The sequence below is a fragment of the Typopeltis vanoorti genome, chromosome 24 (assembly GCF_054136105.1).
Source record: "Typopeltis vanoorti isolate ZY-2024b chromosome 24, IOZ_Tvanoo_1.0, whole genome shotgun sequence".
Classification (NCBI taxonomy): domain Eukaryota; kingdom Metazoa; phylum Arthropoda; class Arachnida; order Uropygi; family Thelyphonidae; genus Typopeltis; species Typopeltis vanoorti.
In genome coordinates this window covers 41,777,955-41,803,924 of record NC_143572.1, presented here as the reverse complement: position 1 = coordinate 41,803,924, position 25,970 = coordinate 41,777,955, and the positions used below count along the sequence as shown (strand labels likewise).

Sequence of the window (25,970 nt, the reverse complement as noted above, 5' to 3'; positions counted from 1 at the left end):
TCCTTCAGGATAATTTGAATAGACTTTTGACTTGGACAAATGAGTGGGGGTTGTAGTTCTAATATTAATAAATGCAAGGTGTTGAATTTTGAAATGCAGAAATATAAGGCTGTGTACTATATTGACCATGCCATACTGCAGGAAGTGGATGAAATTCGATATCTGGAAGTGATGGTTGACACTAAAATGAAGTTTAGAGGGCATGTTGCAAAGGTTGCACATCGTAGTACTGCTATGATATGAAGTGCAAAAAAGTAGGGATAAAGAAGTGGTTGTGTGCCACTGTATAAAGCAATGCTCAGACCACACTTAGGCTAGTGTGCTCAAATTTGATTAACTGGTTTTCAGTGTGGTGTAGAAACATTCGAGAGGGTCTAGAGATGAGCGATAAGAAATATCAGGACTTTGGAATGCTAGCTATTGAGGGAGGTTGAAGAAATGTAGATTGCATAGTATGGCATATAGGAGGGAAAAAGGTGTATGAGACTTAATTTCCCTGATTCTCTGTGCTGAGAATCAGGGAAACTAAATTATAAAGGTAGGAATGATGAGAATGTGATTATAAGAGCGAAAATATTATATAACTGGGTTAATGATGAGAATAGGCTTTAGTTAAGATAAAAAGTCAAATGGCTAGTTTTCTGGCACCTCATCATCAACAAATTCCTGCCATGTACCCTCAATGAATTCCTCAAGGGGTGTACAGGATATGACAGTACTACATGAAAAAAATTACATCATTATTAATTTCCTATCTACAATTTTCCTCCAAATCAGTCTGTTACTTGTCAAGACTCCAACCCTATCAGATCTTATATTTCTATCGTCTAAGGCACTTTGTACCGTATCAATCCACCTATATCTTGGTCTTCCTCTGGGTTGTTTTGCTGCCAACCTGGCAGAGAACACTTGTTTTGCTAATCTTTCCTCGCCAATTCTATTTAAGTGACCATACCACCTGAGATTAGCTCTGCTAATGCATTCCTGGATGATGACAATGTCAAGTTCTTTCTTAATATCCTCGTTTTTAATATGATATTGCCATTGATGCCATCTTTTCATGCCTATAATCTTTCTCAGGACTCTCATATCTGTGGTCTCTAGTATTTGGTCAAGTGTTTTACTTCTGACCCAACTCTCAGATCCATAAGTTAAAACTAGTTTGAACACTGTCTTGTATACAGCTAATTTAGTGTTCTGACTAATTTCTCTCTTATTCCATATGAATTTATTCAATTGACTTCCCACCATACCAGCTTTGCTGATTTTGTTGTCTATTTCTATATTTAATTTACAGTCTTCAGTAAAAATTGTGCCTAAATAAATGAAACGTTTTACTTGTTCCACAGGTTCTCCATTCAAAACACAGTTGACATTTTCAATGATTCTGCCTATTTTCATTGTCTTTGTCTTTTTATTGCTGACCTTCATACCATATCATTTAAAACAGTTATTCTATTTAGTCAGAGAATCTTGCACACTTGTAGCAGATTTATTTAGAAGTATAACATCTGCATAAAGCAAAGAGCCGACATTAACATCTCCAATTTTGATATCATGTTTAATACCACTTTCCTTCATAATGTGATCCATATAGATAATGAATAACAGAGGGGATAATGTACATCCTTGTCTCACACCAGATTTAACATTAAACCATCTTCCTGTACTTCCTTCAATTCTAACTGCTGACTTGCAACTCAAATAAAGACTAAGTATTGCATGATATAATGCCCCATTGACACCATATAACTGTAGCGTATTGAATAGCTTCTCTCTTGGCACCTTGTCATATGCCTTTTCCAAATTGACAAAACTTAAACACAGATCTTTGTTATATTCCCATGCTTTCTCGACTATTTGTCGTAAAGTGAAGATCTGATCCTGACAGCCTCTATTTGGCCTGAATCCAGCTTGTTCTTCACCAAGCTTTTCTTCCACAATTCTTCTCAACAGTTTCTCAAGTATACTTGCATAGATCTTGCCAGGAACACCCAGTAGGGAAATACCTCTGTAATTCTCACATGCAGTTTTATTTCCCTTTTTATATATGGGTACTATGAGAGCTCTACTCCAATCATTGGGAATTCGTCCCTCTGTCCAGGCTTTCTGAACTATGCAGTGAGCCACTGTAAGACTCTTATACCACCATACTTCAGCATTTCTGGTCGAATATCATCTTCTCCTGCTGCCTTTCCACATTTCAAGCCTTTGATGGCTTTTTCTACTTCAAGTATGGATATGTATTCCTGACTGCATGCCTTGTCAGTGTTTTTTACCACTGTGCTGTCATCACTGCTTGTTTCATTTAGCAGTTTTTCAAAGTAATTACTCCATACTTCAAGGATATCTTTTTCTCCAGTTTTCATGTCACCTTTATCATCTCTAATTCCTTTTACAGCACTCTTTCCTCCATTCTTAAGCTTCTTCAACAACCTCCAGAATATTTTGCCACCTTCTTGATATTTATTTTCTATATTCTTGCCAAAGTCCTCCCATGACTTTTGTTTAGCTAGTTTTACATAGTGTTTAGCATTCTTGCATTTGTCTCTATATTCTCTAAGAGCACAAGCTGACTTATTTGACAGGAACTTTTGGTATGCTTTCTTCTTTTCCTTCACTGCCTCTTTAACTTCCTGTGTCCACCTGGGAGTTCTGATTTTTTATCCTTGCACACAACCTCACCACATGCCTCTCTGGCAGAATCAATCAATGTTTTCTTCAGAGTTTGCCACTGAATCTCCAAGGCTTGATTCCTGTTCTCAAACTCTTTCATTTTCTTTTCAATAATCTTTGTGAATTTTAGTCTACAGTTCACATCTGAGAGCTGCTCAACTTTTATTCGCTTTAAAACTTTCTTACATGTTATTCTTTTCAATGTGAAATTCAATTTTATCCTGCTCAAGACTAAATAGTGATCACTTCCAATTTGAAATCCTCTGTACACTCTGGTGTCCTGCACCAGGGAGAAAACATCACTATCAACAATAACATAGTCAATGAGACTTTTCTTATTTCTAGCCTCTTCTCTCGATGTGAATTTGTGCACATTTTTATGTTGGAACATGGTGTTAGTAATAACCAGTCCATGTCCTGAGCAGAAATCCAACAGATATTTGCCATGATTATTAGCTTTGCTCTTTTCTCCAAATTTTCCCAAAATATTTTTGTATGTCTCACAATCATTTCCTACTCTGCTATTTAGATTCCTAACAAGGACAAACTTTTCATTTTTTTTTGTGTCAGTTGCTTTTTCTAAAGCCTCGAAAAATTCTTCCACTTCTACCTTAGTAGAACCTTCTGTGGGACCATAGGCACAAATAAGTCTCATTGTCCAGTACCCCATTATTATATTTCTCACATTACTCTACTTGAGACTGACTGCCATTCAAGAAGATTAGCCTCGTATTTTCTGTTGAATACTATGGCTACTCCTTCTTTTCCTTGAATGTCACTGCCTGAATATAACATTTTGTATTTATTGCTCAGAATAATCTCACCAGTTTTGGTCTTTTTTGTTTCAGTCACCCCTATTATGTCGATCTGGTACTTATCTAATTCCTCAGCTAGCTCCATTTCTTTGCCATTCAGGCTTCTTATGTTGATAGTACCGATCTTTAACTCTGGTGATGTTGAGTTGGGGTTTGTTTTCAGATTTGTTCCAGTAGCTGACTTTTCGCTGTTCGCCCTGGTTCTCTGGCGAAAACAACGGGGGCGTTGTTTAACTGGGCGACGCCCCAGCCGGCATGAAATTTTGTCATGTTGTACCATCATTCTATATTTTGGTTTAACCAATAAGAATATAATTTGGTCGGCTAAATCCCAAATTGCCAGCCAATCCTCGTCCGTTCAGTATCCAAGTAGATACCTAACAGGGTGCACCACGAGAAGGTGAGGATTGGACATTAGGTCAGAAGCCCTGGTCGGTTCTCCGCATTCCTTTAAAGGCCATGTGGAGGTCTCCTCTCAATTATACAGCTTTGACCCTTAAGCATCCCTTTCTGGCACCTTAATATAGAAAATAAGGGGATAAACATCCTTTTATTGTTTTATAGCCAGTAAGCGAAACTAAAGATTGATAACTACGATCTATAAGTTTCATGCCGAAAAACTATCGACGAAGGCAATTCGAAGTAAAGGTGGAGCAAGCTCCCTCACTATTCTTGATATTTTCTCACAATGTAAAACACAGCTCCTAGGAGATGTAATACTGTCATTACATTATGAGGAGAGGTCACTACCCAGACCAGTTTCAACCTTTTTTGAGGTCTCATCACATAATTATAATTACACCTTTATGGCATTCGTATAATGAAGGTATGTAAGTTCTTTTCACTAAGCTTTGATATCTTCCAGGTCTACCTACTCACTGATGAGACCTCAAAAAAGGTTGTAACCGGTCTGGGTAGTGACCTCTCCTCATAATGTAATGACAGTATTACATCTCCTAGGAGCTGTGTTTTACATTATGAGAAAATATCAAGAATAGTGAGGGAGCTTGCTCCACCTTTACTTCGAATTGCCTTTGCCGATAGTTTTTCGGCATGAAACTTATAGATCGTAGTTATCGATCTTTAGTTTCGCTTACTGGCTATAAAACAACGAAGGATGTTGATCCCCTTATTTTCGAGAATAGGCTTTGTCATGGAAATGTTGATGAGGAGAGAATAATTTTGACTTTGTGTTCATCTGGTTCAGACCCATCAAACGTGTGCAAATAGGTCTACATGTATAACACACTAGAGAAGAATACAGATCTGCAAGTCGTCCAACTGTGTCATGCAGAGTCCAGACAAGAGTATACAAAAGAACATCCAGGTAGATTATTATGTCTGTACACGAATACTAGGAGTATCAGAAAAAAAGGGGTAGAGTTTGTTGCCTAAGTCAATATGTTGGGATCTAAGGTTGCAGGCATTGGTGAGAATTGGCTATTAGAATCAGACATACTAACTGACATTGAGTGTAAAGGGTACACTATTTTTAGAAATGATAGAGAGGATAGGAGAGGAGGGGGGGGGGGATGTGGTGCTAATGATATCGGATGACTTGAATCCAGTTAGAGTTGAGAACTATGATTGTAGTACTACTACTAACAATATTTCATTTGGCACTGAGTCCAAAGCCATCTGGTGTGATTTGGAATCTAACAAGATCAATTACACAGTGGGGTGTTGTTTCAGACCTGATGGATGGGTGCTAGTGATGAAGAAATGCATGGCTAAATAGAAAGGATGAGTGCAAAAAGAGTAATGTAATCATAACGGGAGACTTTAATTATCAAAATATTGATTGGATAGCAGTAGAATCTCATGAGAAGAATGAAAATGCATTTATTGAGCTGCTGCGAGACAACTTCCTCAAGCAGCATGTGACAGAAGGAACTCAAGGTTAAAGAGTGCTAGATTTGATAATAGTGCCAGGAGGTGTTTCAGTTCAAGATGTAACTATTCTACTCTACCTCCAGTTGGTAACAGTGATCATGTGGTACTCACTTGGGAAGTGACTAAGTTTATGAATGATCCATTCAGAAAAGGTTAAAAAGCAGGAAATTATGACCAACTGAGGAGTATACTAAGTTCAGGAGAATAGGCTGGACTAATGGATGGGAAGAATATCGACAGTGTGGGAAGCATTCAAACGATATTTAAATGATGTGATATCAGCGCGTGTCCCGAGAGTTCAAAGAATAAAGAGATTCCTAAGAAAAGGATGATGTGGAAAGAATACTGTGTGCATAAGGATGATGTGCATTATGAAAATTATAAGCAGCGGACTAGAATAGTCACAAGTGTTGTACAGAAAGCAAAGTCTGAGTATGAAAAGAAATGCTGCAAGTAAAAGAAAGAATGAATATGAAAAAATAACTCTTCTAAATGCAGATGGCATGAGGATTACAGATGCAGAAGTGGTTGTTTAACTAATGAGTGCCCATTTTGTTAAAAGCTATCAACCTGGTGTACATGACATTGACCTCACTGCTACCTCTTCACTGGATGAAGAAACTCAGGTGTATGAGGACGAGGTATTAGAGATGTTGCACAAACTGAATAAGAATTCAGCAACAAGGTCTGATGGGATATCAGCCCAAGTGCTAAAAGAGTGTTCATCTGAACTGGCTATTCCTTTAACCAGGCTGTTTAATATGAGTCTCAGAACAGGGAAGATTCCACAGGAATGGAAAGAAAGTATGGTAATTGAATTGCACAAGGGTGGTGCAAAGATGGATGTATCCAATTATCAACCAATTAGTATCTCAGGAATGGTGGTGAAGATTTTGGAAAAATTGGTTACAGCTCGCATTCAGAAATGGGTTGACAATGAATGCAATGAGCAACATGGGTTTACTAATGGAAGGTCATGTTTTAGCAACTTGCTCACATTCTATAACAATGTTACCATTGAACTAGACAAGGGGAATGGATACACCTTGATACTTTTGGATTTTGCTAATGTTTTTGACATAATACAGCAAAGTAGACTGTTGCATATATTGGTAAATATGGGTTTGGATTACAGAATATTAGTGTGGACAAGTGGATGGCTGACTGACAGATATCAATAAGAGGTATATGGGGAATGCAAGTCTGCAAGATTTAAGGAAACCAGTGGTGTTCCACAAGGATCAATGCTTGGTTCACTGTTATTCAATCTATACAGTAATGATATTGGGAAGGATTTGACAAATGACATAAGCTATTTGCTGATGATGATGATGATGATGCAAAGATTGGTAGGGTAATCAGGAATGCTGCTGGTATGCAGTACTTGCAGAATGATTTCAATAAGCTGGAATTCTGGGCATGGGAAAATGGATGTCAGTTCAATGTCAGTAAATGTAAAATCATTTACTCCAGCGTGATTAGCTATCCAATGTCGTATAACATTGGTGGTATTATGCTTGAAGAAACTGATGAGGCTTGGGATCTTGGGTGTTAGTAGATAAGAAGTTGAAGGTTCAGGGGCCATGTAGCAAAGACTGCAAATACAAATCAAAAGATAATAGCAATGCTGAAATGAATGTTCACATGTAAAGATAAGAAAGTCATTTTGCCTCTTTACAAGGCCTTGATAAGACCTCACTTTGGCTATTCTGTACGAGTAATATTGAGGACTATTGTGCCATTATTTGCAAAAATTTATGTCTAATTCGTTATTGTAAACTCTATATTTATTTTATTTACTATTATTGCTTTATCTCTTTCTTCCTTATATTTAATTACCTATTACCTTTTTTTTTTTTTTTTCAGGGTGCTTAAGGATCAAAGCTGTATAACTGAGAGGAGACCTCCACATAGCCTTTAAAGGAATGCAGAGAACCGACCAGGGCTTCTGACCTAATGTCCAATTCTCACCTTCTCGTGGTGCACCCTGTTGGGTATCTACTTTGATACTGAACGAACGAGGATGGGCTGGCAATTTGGGATTTAGCCGACCAAATTGTATTCTTATTGGTTAAACCAAAATAAAAAAAATGATGGAACAACGTGACAAAATTTCATGCCGGCTGGGGCGTCGCCCGGTTAAACAAGGCCCTAGTTGTTTTCACTGTTCGCCCAGGGAACCAGGGCGAACAGCGAAAAGTCAGCTACTGAAACAAATCTGAAAACAAACCCCAACTCAACATCACCAGAGTTAAAGATCGGTACTATCAACGTAAGAGGCCTGAATGACGAAGAAATGGAGCTAGCTGAGGAATTAGATAAGTACCAGATCGACATAATAGGGGTGACCGAAACAAAAAAGACCAAAACTAGTGAGATCTTGCTGAGCAATAAATACAAAATGTTATATTCAGGCAATGACAATCAAGGAAAAGAAGGAGTAGCCATAATTCAACACAAAATATGAGGCTAATCTTCTTGAATGGCAGTCAGTCTCAAGTAGAGTAATGTGGGCAAATATGAGAATGGGGAACTGGACAATGAGACTTATTTGTGCCTATGGTCCCACAGAAGGTTCTACTAAGGTAGAAGTGGAGGAATTTTTTGACGCTTTAGAAAAAGCAACTGACACAATGAAAAAGGAAAAGTTGGTCCTTGTTGGGAATCTAAATAGCAGAGTAGGAAATGATTGTGAGACATACGAAAATATTTTGGGAAAATTTGGAGAAAAGAGCAAAGCTAATAATAATGGCAATATCTGTTGAATTTCTGCTCAGGACATGGACAGGTTATTACTAACACCATGTTCCAACATAAAAATATGCACAAATTCACATGGAGAGAATAGTCAAGGAATAAGAAAAGTCTCATTGACTATGTTATTGTTGATAGTGATGATTTCTCCCTGGTGAAAGACACCAGAGCGTACAGAGGATTTGAAATTGGAAGTGATCACTATTTAGTCTTGAGCAGGATAAAATTGAATTTCATATTGAAAAGAATAACATGTAAGAAAGTTTTAAAGCGAATAAAAGTTGAGCAGCTCTCAGATGTGAACTGTAGACTAAAATACAGAAATATTATTGAAAAGAAAATGAAAGAGTTTGAGAACAGGAATCAAACCTTGGAGATTCAGTGGCAAACTCTGAAGGAAACATTGATTGATTCTGCCAGAGAGGCATGTGGTGAGGTTGTGTGCAAGGATAAAAAAATCAGAACTCCCTGGTGGACACAGGAAGTTAAAGAGGCAGTGAAGGAAAAGAAGAAAGCATATCAAAAGTTCCTGGCAAATAAGTCAGCTTTTACTCTTACAGAATACAGAGACAAATGTAAGAAAGCTAAACAGTGTGTAAAACTAGCTAAACAAAAGTCATGGGAGGACTTCGGCAAGAATATAGAAAATAAATATCAAGAAGGTGGCAAAATATTCTGGAGGTTGTTGAAGAAGCTTAGGAATGGAGGAAAGAGTGCTGTAAAAGGAATTAGAGATGACAAAGGTGAAATGAAAACAGGAGAAAAAAAAGATATCCTTGAAGTATGGAGTAATTACTTTGAAAAACTGCTAAATGAAACAAGCAGTGATGACAGCACAATGATAAAAAACACTGATCAGGCATGCAGTCAGGAATACATATCCATACTTGAAGTAGAAAAAGCCATCAAAGGCTTGAAATGTGGAAAGGCAGCAGGAGTAGATGATATTCAACCAGAAATGCTGAAGTATGGTGGTATAAAAGTCTTACAGTGGCTGCACTGCATAGTTCAGAAAGCCTGGAAAGAGGGACGAATTCCCAATGATTGGAGTAGAGCTCTCATAGTACCCATATATAAAAAGGGAAATAAAACTGCATGTGAGAATTACAGAGTTTCCCTACTCAGTGTTCCAGGCAAGATCTATGCAAGTATACTTGAGAAACGGTTGAGAAGAATTGTGGAAGAAAAGCTGGATTCAGGCCAAATAGAAGCTGTCAGGATCAGAACTTCACTTCACGACAAATAGTCGAGAAAGCATGGGAATATAACAAAGATCTGTATTTAAGTTTTGTCGATATCTGGAAAAGGCATATGACAAGGTACCAAGAGAGAAGCTATTCAATACGCTGCAGTTATATGGTGCCAATGGGGCATTATATTAAGCAATACTTAGAGTCTTTATTTGAGTTGTAAGTCAGCAGTCAGAATTGAAGGAAGTACAGGAAGATGGTTTAATGTTAAATCTGGTATGAAACAAGGATGTACATTATCCCCTCTGTTATTCATTATCTATATGGATCACATTATGAAGGAAAGTGGTATTAAACATGATATCAAAATTGGAGATGTTAATGTCAGCTCTTTGCTTCATGTGGATGATGTAATACTTCTAAATAAATCCGCTACAAGTCTGCAAGATTCTCTGACTAAATTGAATAGCTGTTGTAATAGATATGGTATGAAGGTCAGCAATAAAAAGACAAAGACAATGAAAATAGGCAGAATCATTGAAAATGTCAACTGTGTTGTGAATGGAGAACCTGTGGAACAAGTAAAACATTTCAGCTACTTAGGTGCGATTTTTACTGAAGATGGTAAATTAAATATAGAAATAGACAACAGAATCAGCAAAGCTGGTATGGTGGGAAGTCGATTGAATAAATTCATATGGAATAAGAGAGAAATTAGTTGGAACACTAAATTAGCTGTATACAAGACAGTGTTCAAACCAGTTTTAACTTATGGATCTGAGAGCTGGGTCAGAAGCAAAACACTTGACCAAAGACTAGAGACCCCAGATATGAGAGTCTTGAGAAAGATTAGAGGTGTGAACAGATGGCATCAATGGCAATATCATATTTAAAATGAGGATATTAGGAAAGAACTTGACATTATAAGCATCCAGGAATGCATTAGCAGAGCTAATCTCAGGTGGTATGGTCATTTAAATAGAATGGGCAAGGAAAGATTAGCAAAACAAGTGTTCTCTGCGAGGTTGGCAGGAAAACGACCCAGAGGAAGACCAAGATATAGGTGGATTGATACGGTACTAAGTGCCTTAGACGATAGAAATATAAGATCTGATAATGTTGGAGTCTTGACAAGTAACAGACTGATTTGGAGGAAAATTGTAGATAGGAAGTTAGTAATGATGTAATTTTTTCATGTAGTACTGTCATATCCTGTACACCCCTTGAGGGTACATGGCAGGAATTTGATGATGATGATACCTTTTTTCTATACCTCGATTTTCTTTTCTTCTATATCTCTTTTCTTCATTATCCTTATTCTATCCTCACTTTATCTTTATCTAATCCTTTCATGTACTCTATTAACTTTATTCTCTTTGCTCTACCTTCAGTATTCTTTACTTATACCGGAGATCTCTAGAAATTTATATTTTATTAATGACTGCACCACTAGAGGTCTCCCTATGGTATAAGAAATATCAATACTTCCAGTAAAGCTCGCTTTCTGTACTAAGGCCCTTCTCAATAACATTTCACAGTCACTGCTAACACTTAACTTCAAGTCGTAGCTATTATTGAACTCCCCGCTCACAGGATTGTGTTTATTTTAAAACATTGCATTGTGTAAAAGATCAGGCGGCACTCTTTGTAAATAAAACAAAGATGTTTATTTATACTGAAATAATTATACAATTTACACACTAATGAATTCTTACTTCTTACTCCACTCTAAGTTTAACACTTTAGAGGAAAAACTTCCTTTTGAACAATTACGTAAGCATGCAATATAATGCAAATCATTAAGCAATTTAAGAAAAAACATAATACAAATCATTAAGCAATTTAAAGAAAACTATCAGCCCATTTACAATATAGGAATTATCATGACTTGTTAACTATACTATAGATTCCAGCCTTCACTTTATATAAACTTCTCTTTATGCAAACTATTCTCATTATACTATATATGGTAACTCTATAATTTTATCAGTCCCTCTAAAATAGTCTTTCATGACTTAGACAAAATTGCATAAAAAAATAAACTCACATGACTTCTTTATCAGTATAGTGCACTTGATCACATTTCCTTTACAGATTCCCTGGCTTCCTTTTCGTATCAAGTCTTGGGCTATCACTTAAGAGGTTTCATGGACACTGTTGTCTCCTGAAATGGCTTGCAGGGCCTGGAGTGCGATTTTCCAGCATTATAGATACTTGGGCGAAGGGTCAGACAATCGAAGCCTTATGTATTCTGGTCCATTGCTGCTAATTCCCTCTGTAAGTTTTTGCCTCCGGTAGATTCCCTCCATGACATCATCCGGATTCAACGAAATCAATGGATGAACGCCTCTTCTCTTTTTCTCCTGGCGTCAATTCTCCTGGTGTCGATAACGATCCTTTTTCTATGATCCTTATATTTGGTTTTTCGCGGGACCCTGGACGAAAGTTTGAGGCCCCTGAACATTCCTGTGCAATCTGTCTTGGCCTTTGTTTAACGTGGACATCTAGTTCTCCTAAATGCACACTTAATCCTTTTTACAGAATAGTGGAACCGCATCTGATGTATACCGCCCTCTTTTATCATTGACCTTGAAGGCAGTATCGGACTGGCTTAGGATACAATAGGTTTCCTTTTCACTTTATACTAAATACTAACATCAAATATATTTCTGATTTCAAAGGCATTGCCCTTGAACTTAACATTTTAAGATATCTTCTGTTTACACAATTTAGTATGTTAATTCCTCTGGGTTTTAATACATGGGCTTTTGGTATTACTTACATAGACAATTACAATATATTTCCAATTTCTACAGCACTGCCCTTGAACTTAACACATTCATATATCTTCTATTTACACAATTTATCATGCTAATTTCTCTAGGTTTTAATACATGGGCTTTTAGTGTTATTTACATATAAAATTACATGTCTACTTTTGTGAATTTTGGATGCGACCCCTGTAAAAGTCGATGCAAATAAAAAATGGAAAAATCATGCTTGTTCAAATTTTACATGCAGATCTGGTCTCCTGGTTTCCGTTGTGATTCATATATTGAAGAAAGAGTACAAAGGAGAGTGTTAAAAATGATATCAGGATTATGGAATACTGATATGAAGACAGAATGAGAATTTGTAGGCTGCAGACACTAGCAAACAGGAGAGAAAGAGAGGTGATATGATTGAGACTTACAAACTTCTGAAAGGGGCATACAGGATGTCAATTGATGGAGGGAGGGGAATGGACAAGAGTGCATCCTTGGAGGCTGAGAATGAATGCCGCTAAGAAGGGGGATGAGAGCTAGATTTTTCTCTCATAGGGTGGTGTGTGATTGGAATTAATTGCCATTGGATGTTGTGAGTGAAAGCAGTGTGAATGAATTCAAGACTAATTATGATAGCTGGTGCATGTTGTATGTGGCCTCCCTCGATGAGTCCTTTCACTCCCTGCAGGTCTCTCTTAATAATAATGATAATAATAATAAATTAAACATAAGTGATTCTGGTAATAATATTTTAAGGATATTGCAATGATAACTGCTTCCAAAAAATAAATTAATTAAATAATATGAAATTCCATAATATGAAAAAGTATTGAAAACTTTTTCACATATTGTATAAGTAATTATTCATCTTGCTTTATACTGTTTGCTGAACATGGCTGAATAATTTGCGAAATGGCTTGTTGATACATCACTACTACTATTAATCACTGAAGAAACACAGTAAATATTGCTTAATGTTTAAAAGAATTTGTTAAGAATAAATTAACTTTATAATCTGTTTTCAATTCACCCTTAGAGATTTTAGCAGAGGAAAGGGTAAAATTTTTAATTTGAAAATCCTGTATCTATTATTATTAATCAACATGTATCTACATCAAGAATCTACTGTCTATCAATTAGTGGTCTCTCATATAAACCATCTCAAAAACTTCTGGAAATGCCAACTTTACAAAATATTAGTAATTTACTCAAAGAGAGCATCAACAAAAAAAAAAAAAAAAAAAAGAAGCATGCCACAATTTTTTTTTTCTGCATTAAATAATTTAACTCACAGAAAAGACCATTTTTGATTCCAAAAACTGAGCAATATCTTCATGACCATTCTTTTCAGCTAAATCACAAGCAGTATCTTTGTCTCTATTTTCTGTAAATAGTGGAGAACCTTGGATAACTAAAAGCTAAAAGGGAAAAAGTAAAATGCATATAGTAAAACCGCAATTATTATAAATCAGTCTGTAATAAACAACTCCTACTGATGAAAACCTTAGAACAATAAGGTGCAAAATAAGTTTTTATTAGCCTAATGGAGAAGTGTTAGTTATTGCCGTTTTAACAGAACTTTTACTGAAATATTTTCTGTGATTTCAGTTATCTAAAGTCATGAGGTTGTCTTCTGAGATTACTCTGTTTTTATCTAATAAACTAATAGTGTATAAAGCATTTTTGCAAAATGCATTGAAAATAAGAAATAAATTTGCTTCCACCCCATCCTTCATTCATGTACAGCCATGCCTCACATAATACGAGTTTGATTAACCACCTTACCAGCCATTATGGATCAAATACGCATCCTCAAAAGCTTCATATCCATCATATATTTCAATGTGATATCAATGGTATTACAATTTTAATATGCACTTTGCATTAATGGCAACTTGGATATATATATATATATATATATATATATATATATACGTCCTGGCCGGTAGCATGGTTAATGTGTTTTTCAGTTATCATGATTTGAAAAAATTATACTACTTTTTATTTTATGTAATGCAAATTTCCAGTTAATATGATCGTTAATGTGATAGTTGAAAAAGATTTGAATTGCACACTAAGACCCCACATTGGGCAGGCAATAAACAAGTGTTTGCTGTCAACCATCAGAAGCAGATATGTTACTTCTTTGTCTCCTGCTAATAAAGCCTCATGAATCATCTGCTAAGCTTACGACGTGTCAGGTGAGCAATAAACAATCATTTGCCCACCTCAGTGTGTTCCATCAACTATCGAAAGCAGACATGTTTTGCCAGGGCATAGAGAAATTTGTCCTTTGCTTATCAGAAACTGTATAATGAAAAAAAGCACACCAATACTATTCATGGGAATTCTATTCTATGGGAATATTTGAACAACTGCGTTCAAATATTTCCATAGCAAACCGTTTTTTAATGGTGCATTTTATGCAATGAGCATTTAATTCTATAATTACAATGTATTTTAATTATTATTCACATAGTATACAGTTAAAAGGTTATTTAAAAGGTATTTTTTTAAAAAAAATTCTTATGGACATGACATTCCTGAAGTTCACAGACCAATCATAACTTTTTCCTATTGATTATTATATTCAATTAATGTGTTTCTGTTTTGCATGATGCATTCACAGGACAAAATGATTGTGATGAGTTCAAATTTATACTTAATTGCTTTAACCCTATGTACTCATATACATGAGAATATGTATAGGGATATGTATGTATATACTGGGTTTCCAGATCTCTTATTTCCTCCACCTCCAACAATATATCCCCACCAAGCATAAATTCTACAATGGCATGCCCCAGGGTTCTGTTTAACTTGTTTGTAAATGATATATCACTTGGACTGACTGGGGATCTTCAGTTGTTTGCTGATGATGCAAAGTTGAAAAAAAATTATAAATGATTTATATGGAAACCCAATTATTATGTGTATACTTATAACAGTAAACAAGACTTTTTCCATAGCAATGAATATACAAGAGAGACTTGAGCAATGAGGCTCAAAGTCTCTCCTGTAGTTGCATTGTCCTAATTTTAATGATATTACTAGTGAATGGTAAAATGATGTTTTCCCAATATGGGAACCACACAATACCACATCACATGCTATTTCACTGAGGTGAAATTTTATGCATGAACTATACATACTGAAACAGTATGTAAAAGATATGATAAAACAATATCTTTATGATAAAATACTATTATTACCATAACCCCATGGAGTCAAATACTCATCTAGGAGGTCCCTTTGTCATACATACAGCTCAAATGCATTCAAGTTATCTGCAAACACGATAGTCAGTTAAGGTTACAATCATTCACAACTCTGCATGCAAAAAACTTACTTCCCACTCCCCTACTCACCCTCCCAATACAGCCCCCAGGGATGACCTCCCATCCTCCCCCCTGATCTCTGACCATTTTATAAAAAACCTCTTCAACATTGATCCTATAACAACTGCCTTACCATCCCTCCTCCCCCATCTACATGACTGCAAATTACATCTTCTCGACTTTTCCTCATATTCAACATTCCAGAGATCAGAAACTACCTTAGTCAATTGCCTCTGGACTTTCTCCAAGATCTCTTCATTCCCTGGAAAACCAGGTGACCAAATCCGTGCACAGTAGTCCATATGTGGCCTAATCAAAGTTCCATAGAATGGAAGAAGAATATCCCTACTTCTACTAGTTAGTGTCCTCCACATCATTCCCAGAAACTCACCATGTTGTCCTCACAATTTTGGCAATGTCCTCTAAATTTTTCATCCTTATCCACCATTATCCCAAGATCTCTTATTTCCTCTACCTCCAATAATATATCCCTCACCAAGCATAAATTCTACAATGGCATGCACCAGGGTTCTGTTTAACTTGTTTGTAAATGATATATCATGTGGACTGACTGGGGATCTTCAGTTGTTTGCTGATGATGCAAAGTTGAGGAAAATTATAAGTAGCACTGCTGATGTTAAATGCATCCCATCTTTGTCTCACATATTTTAAAACCTTACATTCTGCAACATTGTATTGGCATCCTCACTCCAGTGCTCATTCACTCAATCCATTCACGTCTGCTTGTAAGGCCACAATATTTGCTTTACTTCTCATAGTTCATCCCAGCTTTGCATTATCTGTAAACAACTGAATATCCCCATCCAGACTTCCCCAATAACAGCAATGGTCACCGTTTAGACATACCACTAGTGACTTTCCTCTTCCAGGATACCCCCCCCCCATACACAAGTTGCTGATATCTATCAGATAGCCAAATGCCAATCCAATGCATTAGTCTAATATCCAACCCCACAGCTCTAGTTTGACTATCAACTTATCATGCAGTAATGTATCAAAAACTTTTGCAAAATCTATGTATACTATTATGTATCCATCTCTGTTGTAGAATGAGGCCATCACCTTATTGTAATAAGTAAGTAAAATAATATCTCTAATATAAAATAATATCCAGAAAATCTGTAATATTCATAATTTTTTGCATAATTATAGAAATGAATCCAAAAGTGTAGAAGTATATCAGAACAGAGATGCTGAGGGTAGTTCATTTGAGGCCATCTTGCATGAGATAGAGGCTAGGATGAAACATAGACAGCTGCTGCTATAGGTCAGGGGATATAAATGAAAATGTAAATGATATGCAATGGCAATTAGCATGATGAATGTATCAAGTAATTATTATGGGGATTTTGACTATGACAACACAGATCAGAAGGAGGAATAGTCATAGGGAGGAAAGTAAATGGAATTTATACACCTGCTAAGAGATAATTATCTGAGACAGCATGTAATGGAGGGGATGTGAGGTTCAAGAGTGTTGGATTTGGTCACAGCATCAGAGAACTTAGCAATATCAAATCTAGCAAACACTGCCTCTGCTTGGGAATAGCAACTGTGTGGTCTTGACCTGAGAGATTGCCAAATATGCAGAATTTTCTGTTAGGAAGGAGTCATACATGGAATTACAAAAGCAGATAATTATCACTAAAGAATCAGTTTGCAATACCATGGTATAAGAATTTGGAGGGGAAAGATGTTGGCAGTGCATGGGAGATGGTCAAGGGGGTTTAAAGAAAGCAGTATCAGGCTGTATACCCAAAATCATGAGGATAAATCAGGTAAGAGTTAGATGGATAAAAAGCAACATTAAGTGGAATTACAGAAAAAGTTGTGGAAGGAATATAAAGAAAAGGGTGATCAGCGATGACCAGTACAAGCTAAGGGCAAGAAAGGTGACCAGTATGGTAAGGGAGGCCAAAGCTAATTAATGAGAGGAAGTTATTTGATCAGACCAAAAGAAATTCTAGAGTTCTTTTGCTATGTGGCTAGTAAAAGGAGGAATGTCTATGGAAGGATGACTTTAATAAGTGCTGATGACAGAGAGGCAAGAGAAGAAAATCAAATTGTTTAGAGACAGTGACCATTTTGCAAGTGTACCATCCGGGTTGCAATGTCAGATGTGATATTGACTGATGAGAGAATATAGGTTGAATGAAGAGGTGCTTAGGATACTGCAGAGCCTTAACACAAACACAGCCATGGGATCAGATGGCATATAGACTGTGTATTACAATGATGTGCAAGAAAATTAGCACCTCCACTGACAAAGCTGTTTAATTTCAGCCCCAGTTCTGGGAAGGTGCCAGTAGAGTGGAAAGGAGACAAAACAGTTCCACTGCATAAAGGAGGCTACAAAATAGAAGTAGAATATTATATTATTATTATGATTCAGGCCTCCATGGAGTCAAAAGACTCATCGTGAGAGGCCATCTTAGAAAACACAGTCTAAAATACCACTCCTTGAACTCACTGACCATTTCATGCTCTCATCACTCTATCACACAATGCATTCCACAGTTCAACTACCCTCCATGCAAAGAAACCACTCCCTTGTCCTCACTCCTTCCCTCTGTTCATCCAAGCAAAAGAACTCCCAGTGTCAACCCTGTAACCACCTCTCAACAGTTTAAAATTCTCAATCATATCACCTCTCTTTCTATATACCAAGCTCTGCAGTCCCCATTCCCTCAGCCTGTCATCATAACTAACATTGTACAGTCCTGATACTATCTTTGTTATCTGCCTCTGCATCCTTTCCACCTTAATTTATCCCCTTCAAATCCTGGGAACCAAATTTGAGAACAATAGTCCAAGTGTGGTTTGACAGGGCTTTATACAATGGAATGACAACTCTCATCTCTGCAGGTCAGCATCCTTCTCAGTATTGAAGCAATCCTCTGGGTTACCTTCACCACCTCTGTAATATGTTCCCTGAATTTCAGGTTTCTATCAATCATCACCCCCCCCCAAAATCCCTTGCCTCCAGTACCGTTCCTCCAACAGAGTACGCATCTTCCCATCAATATATCCCAAACTTCAAGACAACATTTTGATGCATTAAACTGATACCCTTCATTCATTTGCCCATCTATCCAGTTTATTCAAATCCTCTTATAGGGCTACCACATCCTATTACTAGTAACATTTACCAGCTTCACATTATCTGCAAACAACTGAATATCCCCCTGCAATCCACTGACAATATCATTGATATAAAGGTTATATCAATGCAATACAGCTCCCAGTACTGAGTTCTGTGGGACTGCACTAACCTTCTGTCTCCTTGATACTGTTGCTCCATACACAGTATGGAGCAACAGTATCAAGCTTATCAGCTGATCTAGTGGTACCTTAACAACTAGATGACCTTAACATATTTTTCTATTCTCTTTCTTCTATTTTTTTCTATTCTCTCCTCTTCTAGCATTCCCATACCTCTCTCATTCCCTCTCTCCTACTGCTTCTATACTCTCCTCTTCTATCATTCCCAAACCTCTTTCTCATTCCTTCTCTTCTACTGCTTCTATTCTCCTCTTCTATCATTCCCAAAACTTTCTCTCACTCCTACTCTGATTTGCCTTGCATTCCATTCTCCTAATCTCATCTCGTTCACAAGACATTCCACCTCCTCTTTCAGCTCATCTATTCCTCGCTGCAAGTTAGTCACTCTTACTCGCCATTCATTTACCCAATCAAAACCATCTCCGAAAGCTTCACAGTCATTCAAGCCTTCCACACTCCCAATTCTTATCTTCTCATTCATATTTCGCTCATCATTCTCTCCTATCACACTACTCATCTCCCGACATAGTTGGTGGATTAAGTGGTAGAGAGACGGAGAGTTTTAGAGTAGGTGCCCTCCTTCAACGAGTCTTTAGACTCCTTGGAGGTGTCACATAATAATGATAATAATAAAAGAACAAGATATGTTTAGGCCAAATGGTTGTCAGGATCAGAATTTTACTTTATAACAAATAGTTGAAAAATCATGGGATTATGACAAAGATCTTAATTTAGCTACGTAGATCTGTATACATATAGAAAGGCTTAAGTGCTGTTGATTATTCATAATAGTGCTTCACGGTATAAACAACACCAAGAAAAGAAAAAATATAATCAATATAATCTGATTATACTGATTATATTACTTCAAATATAATCTCCAGTACCATATTAATATTTTGTTGGTTTTCTACCCAGTATCTTCAGAGCACTAATTACAACTGTGACAAGCACACAGTACTCATATCTCCTTCAATTATCTTCTTCTTCAATTTAATCATATGTGAAGGAGTATCCAGAGCATGTTCTGACAGTCCAGACTTGCTATACAGTTGAATGTTAACTGATCAACCAGTCTGTCCAAAGTTCCTTCTTTCTTGGAGCAGGAACTTTATGCACTCCAAGATGTCAAGATGTGCAAAAGGGTGAAGCTAATTGAATGGTTTGAAAGTAGCAAAAGTAGCATGGAGATGATTTTGCAGAAAGCTTTAGCTATCTTTTCTGACATATCCTGAATATAAGGGATGGGAATGGTTTTGCTATGGTCATGTGTGTTGGTTGTAGAAGGATGTGGGTGCATGTAGTACTGTGTTTTATCTATTTTATAGGGATTGTAGCCATTGGCTAAACAGTATTCATGTGTCAGTGTCTGTGAGAGAGTGGCTAAACAGTGTTGTGAAGGTGCCTGAACTCAGTTTCAAGGGCTATGTCATTTGAGCAAGTAGCCCTCGCTCTATGTGTGTTTGAAGGATGTCATACTGTTAGGATTGGTGGTAGCTGTTTGTGATTGTTTATATAAATACCATCCCACATCTGTGGATTTTCTATTGGAAAAGGATGAAGAGCATTAGGTAGTCATGTGATTAGTGTGTTTAGAAAGGGGAGATAACTGTTACTTTGTAGCCATTGGCTACAAAGTAACAATTATCATGTCAAGTTTATTTTAGGATGTTGGCTGTTAAGATGTGCTAAAAATGTATCTAGGTAATGGGGTTATTTGTTTGCTATTTGGTCCTCTAAGGCCCTGTCCACAATAAGTTCCTTGCAGTTCAGTTTCATCAATACAGTACACAGCTTGTAATTTCTTCTTTACAAAGTGCATACATAACCTTACACTTAGTCATGTTAAATTGGCAGACATTTGCTCATACTGCCAGTCTATTTAAGTCATCCTGCAGAATCTCTACATCACTACATTGACTGTTGCTCTTCCTAACTTCACATCATCATCATCAGTAGATAATTGAATATTTTTCATCAAATCATTTCCTATATCATTGTGCAAATTAAACAGCAGAGGATCAAGTATGGAGCCCAGCTGTATACCACTAGTCACCTGCCCTCTTCTGTACTAAGCTTCTCTAGAAACCACTCTATATGTGCATCAGCCACTCTTTACTTGGCTCCTTTCAATGTTTCAGTAGAGTCACTGAGTAGTGATTTCCTTCATCCAACTCACTTGTCACTGTATTATAAAAAGTAAGCAAATTACTAAAGCAAGACCTTCCCAAAATCATGTTGTCCCTTATAAAGTATCACACAACTGTTCACCTGGTCCTGAATTTTACCAACTTCTACAATACTTTAACCACCACTCATGAGATACTGAATACATACTTGGCACTGGGTCTCCATTAATCAGCAAGGATGGTATCCTAGGGAGAGGCTACTGAACGAGAGTTTTTGCTCTTTTAAGGTTTCTGCCTTAGAACTCTTGAGCTTCTGGGGATTGGTGTTTTCCAGGGTGGCCTCTATCAGGGCTGTGTCAGTGAATGGTTTTCCCTGGAATATGAGTGGTTTGGCTCAACTAAGTAGACCCAATGGCAAGTTAAATGATCCTTCAGATCACTCGATGAGTTTAGTGTGATCTGGGGGATCGCCTTAAAAAAAAGAGTGGTAAGAGGTGTGAAGTATGGAGACTTGATGATCCATGGTGTGCAAGACAAAATGCCCGAGAAGCGTTTGCCTGGAGGAATGACAGAAAATGCGGCTTAAGCAGGGTGAAAGGGTGGATGAGATGATTGTGATGACTTGAGAGGAAGTGTAAACTGGGTGGCAATAGATATGAGCTTCATGTGTGGTTGTACGGAAGATGACTCAGAGAGGGAAGATAGTATGTGTGTTGCCCAGGTATGATAATAAAGAGATGAGGAAAAGAGCATTAATAATGAATGTTATATGATAGCCCAAATGTGTCAAAACAAGGGCTTGGAGTATGTGGATGCTTAGAGGGCATTTGAGGATAGAAAGCAACTGTATGCAAGAGACTGCTTGCATTTGAATGTAGAAGGGGCATCGGTCCTGCAGATGCTGTTCTCTGAATGAGTAGTGTCAATACAGCGAACCTAGAATTATCAGGGTGAATAGTAGCAGGGGGGTGGTCTCTTATGGGAATAGCTGCATGGGAGAAGGGGAAATACATTGGGTAATGCTGAATCCAATGGTGTGTCTGGAAGGGATAATGATAGGAATAGAAATAGCAACATTTTTATTCTTTATACTAATGTACTGTATATATAATACAGTACGAAGAAGACTGAGGGAATGTGGACTGCAAAGTTTGGTGGATAGAAGGAGAGGTGATATGATCGAGACTTTTAAACTGTTGAGAGGTTACAGCATAGACATTGGGGAGTTCTTTAGTCGAACAGTGGGAAGGAGTGATGACAAGGACCATCCCTGGAAATTACGAAAGTAGGCTGTGAGCAAGAGGATGAGGAGTGGTTTCTTTGCATGGAGGGTGGTTGAACCGTGGAATGCATTGCCTGAGAGTGGTTAGAGAAGAAACGGTCAGTGGGTTCAAGGAATGGTATGATAGTGTTTCCTAAAAATGATCTCCCACGATGAGTCTTTTCACTCCATGGAGGCCTGGATAATAATAACTACAGCAAACCACCACTACTATCATCAATGCCACCTACTGCCCACCACCTCCACTAGTATTTTTGTCTGTAATTTGTATGTGCTCTCAAGGCTGATTTGTCTGTATGCAGGATGAAAAACCGGAGTTTGCAGGAGAAAAAACCCTGATACCTTCTTCTCTAAGTTTCTCTTCCATAATTATTCTTCTTCTTTCTTCTTAAGCACACTTGCACAAATCTTAGCTAGAACACTTAGTAGTAAAAATTCCTCTAATTATCACATCATTTTATTCCCTTTTTTTAAAGATGCAATCTATGAATGCTCTACTCCAACCATCCAACATTTGATTTTTAATACCTGCATATTTGAAGATTTCTTTTTGAATATCATCTATCCCAACTGCTTTTACACACTTGAAGCCTTTTCTACTTCAAGTATCGATATGTAATCCTAACTGCATTCCAAAATGTTTTCTACCATTGTATTGTCACTTTGCTTTGAAAGATTGCTAAATGAAACAATCACTCTAGATACTCAGAATATCTTCAGTTTTTTTATATCTCATCTCCTTGATATTATCTGATTCCTTTTACAATACTCTTTCCTCATTCTAAAGCTTCTTCGATATAATGTCTTCCTTATTCTTACCTAAGTCTTCTCCTGACTACTGTTTAGCTATTTTTACACACAGCTTAGTTCTTTTACATGTTATTTATTTTCACAGCATTCATGACAACACAGAATGATGAGAAAATATTTATTCACTTATTTGTTGGTATTTCGTTGGTATATCCAGCATCATCAGAGCACAAAAACAGTTTGTCACAATGTACAAAACAATAACAATTTGGTATAACACTGGGACTAATTTAAAAAAATTGTAATGGACACACAAGGAACTAAAATCCTAATTAGGCACCATCTATGTTGGAAAAAGAAAGAAAACAAATATTAATTAGATCTTAAAATGACTGTCTCCCAGATTTTTGGTAAATTTATACAGCCATACTTGTTGAGGTGTGGAGTATGTTTTAAAGCTTCTGTTGATTCTAAAAACTATCTCTCACTTATAATGACTTCTTTCTTCATTCATTTGTATGAGGAAAGAAGTCATTTAATATATGAGGAAACTCATATATTAAAATTACATACATCACAGTTTATTATATTATTATTAAAGGAATAAAGCAAATAAAATAAATGACACTTTAATACAGAGCCTTTTCATGTCTATGATATACCCTAAAATACATCAATAAAATTAACTAACAAAACTCAAAAGGTGTGGACAGACTTATGTGTTCGTCATACATGTTGTTTATTTTTAATGGTATATATTAGAACACAGAAAAATGAGTAAATAATTAATTTATTAACTTATTGCTGATATTTCACTGGTGTTATAACCAGCATCTTCACAGCACAAAAACACAGTTTGTCACAATATGTGAGACTATAACAACATGGTGTAATCAACAGGCTAGTTAAACAAAATTGTAGCAGCAACACAAAGACTAGAGTCCTGATTTTGGCGCCCTCTGTCTGAAAAAAAAAAAAATTGCAGCTATCACATAAGACTAGAGTCCTAAACAGAAAAAAAAACTGGTACTAGTTTTTTCTTAAGATGACTGTCTCCCAGATTTTAGGCAAATTTATATAGCCATATTTGTTGAGATTTGGAGAGTGTTTCAGGGCTTCTGTTGCCTCTAAGAACAATCTGTCCGACTTGTATGAGCTTCTGTGCAGTACTTTTGTGTTCTTCCAGTTGATCATGTGTGCAGGGGTATCCAGAACATGGTCTGCTAGGTCCGGCGTGCCATAGTGATAATGCTGGATGTATCTTTTGTGTTTGCTGATGCAGATGTTCACAGTTCTTCCTGTTTGACCATAGTAGGCTTGATTACATGAGCAGGGTACTTCATAGACTCCTGGATGTGATAAAGGGGGAATGCTGTTCTTGGGTGAGCAGATAAAGGTTTCTAATTTGCCACACTGTCTGAATGTGGTGCGTAGTTCATGTTTATTGAGAATTCTTGAAATCTTTTCGGATGTGCCTTTAATGTATGGGATGGTGACTGTTTTGTTGTAGTTCTCTGTGGTGGATAGTGGGAATTGTTTCTTAGGAAAGTATTTTGTTTATCTTATGGGGATTATAGCCATTGGCCAAGAAGGTGTGGCGTAAGTGAGCCAGTTCAGCAACAAGAGGATTGTCATTGGAACAGATTGCTCTCACTCTGTGGGTTAGCGTTTTTAAAATGCCATATTGTTGAGAAGGGTGATGGTGTGATTGTTTGTGTAAATATCTCCCTGTATCTGTGGGTTTTCTAAAAACTGAAAATGATAAGGAACCATCTGGAAGATGTGTGATAAGCGTATCCAGGAAGAACAGACAGTTATTAGCTTCCAGTTCCATTGTAAAGTGGATTTTTGGATGTCAGCTATTTAAATGCGCAAAGAATATTTCCAATGTCTCTGGGCCATGTGGCCAAATAGCAAGCACATCGTCAACATAGCGTAGCCCAAGGTGTTGGTTTGAGAGTGGCTGTATTGATTGTTAGTTTTTCTAGGTGTTCTATGTAAAAGTTGGCTGGGGGGAAAGTGGGGACAGGGTGATGTCCCCACTTTCCCACAGAGTGAGAGCAATCTGTTCCAATGACAATCCTCTTGTTGCTGAACTGGCTCACTTACGCCACACCTTCTTGGCCAATGGCTATAATCCCCATAAAATAAACAAAATACTAGACGTTCCCAAGAAACAATTCCCACTATCCACCACAGAGAACTACAACAAAACAGTCACCATCCCATACATTAAAGGCACATCTGACAAGATTTCAAGAATTCTCAATAAACATGAACTATGCACCACATTCAGACCGTGTGGCAAATTAGCAACCCTTATCTGCTCACCCAAGAACAGCATTCCCCCTTTATCACATCCAGGAGTCTATGAAGTACCCTGCTCATGTAATCAAGCCTACTATGGTCAAACAGGAAGAACTGTGAACATCTGCATCAGCAAACACAAAAGATACATCCGGCATTATCACTATGGCAAGTCGGGCCTAGCAGACCATGCTCTGGATACCCCTGCACACAGGATCAACTGGAAGAACACAAAAGTACTGCACAGAAGCTCTTACAACCCAGAGAGATTGTTCTTAGAGGCAACAGAAGCCCTGAAACACTCCAAAGCTCAACAAATATGGCTATATAAATTTGCCTAAAATCTGGGAGACAGTAATCTTAACAAAAAAACTAGTACCGGTTTTTTCTCTGTTTAGGACTCTAGTCTTATGTGATAGCTGCAATTTTTTTTATTTATTTTTCCAGACAGAGGGCACCAAAATCAGGACTCTAGTCTTTGTGTTGCTGCTACAATTTTGTTTAACTAGTCCGTTGATTACATCATGTTGTTATAGTCTCGCATATTGTGAAAACTGTGTTTTTGTGCTGTGAAGATGCTGGTTATAACACCAGCGAAATATCAGCAATAAGTTAATAAATTAATTATTTACTCATTTTTCTGTGTTCTAATATATACCGTTAAGAAATAAACAACAAAACTCAAAAGGAATTACATGAATAACATTTTAGAAGCAAGAGACTAACAAAAGAAATTTAAAAAAGTCCTGCTTATGATATGGTAGATCA

General features: G+C 37.0%; 1 protein-coding gene across 2 annotated transcripts in view; it reads right to left on the bottom strand.

Annotated features, from left to right (window-relative positions):
• Positions 1-25,970, bottom strand: part of LOC150093130 (ankyrin repeat and IBR domain-containing protein 1-like) — a 424,458-nt gene that overhangs the window by 312,205 nt on the left and 86,283 nt on the right. For both annotated transcript variants that reach the window (XM_090413306.1, XM_090413307.1), the window contains exon 5: positions 13,386-13,511. In XM_090413306.1, the coding sequence (XP_090269432.1) occupies positions 13,386-13,511 (126 nt within the window). The remainder of the gene's footprint in view (positions 1-13,385; positions 13,512-25,970) is intronic.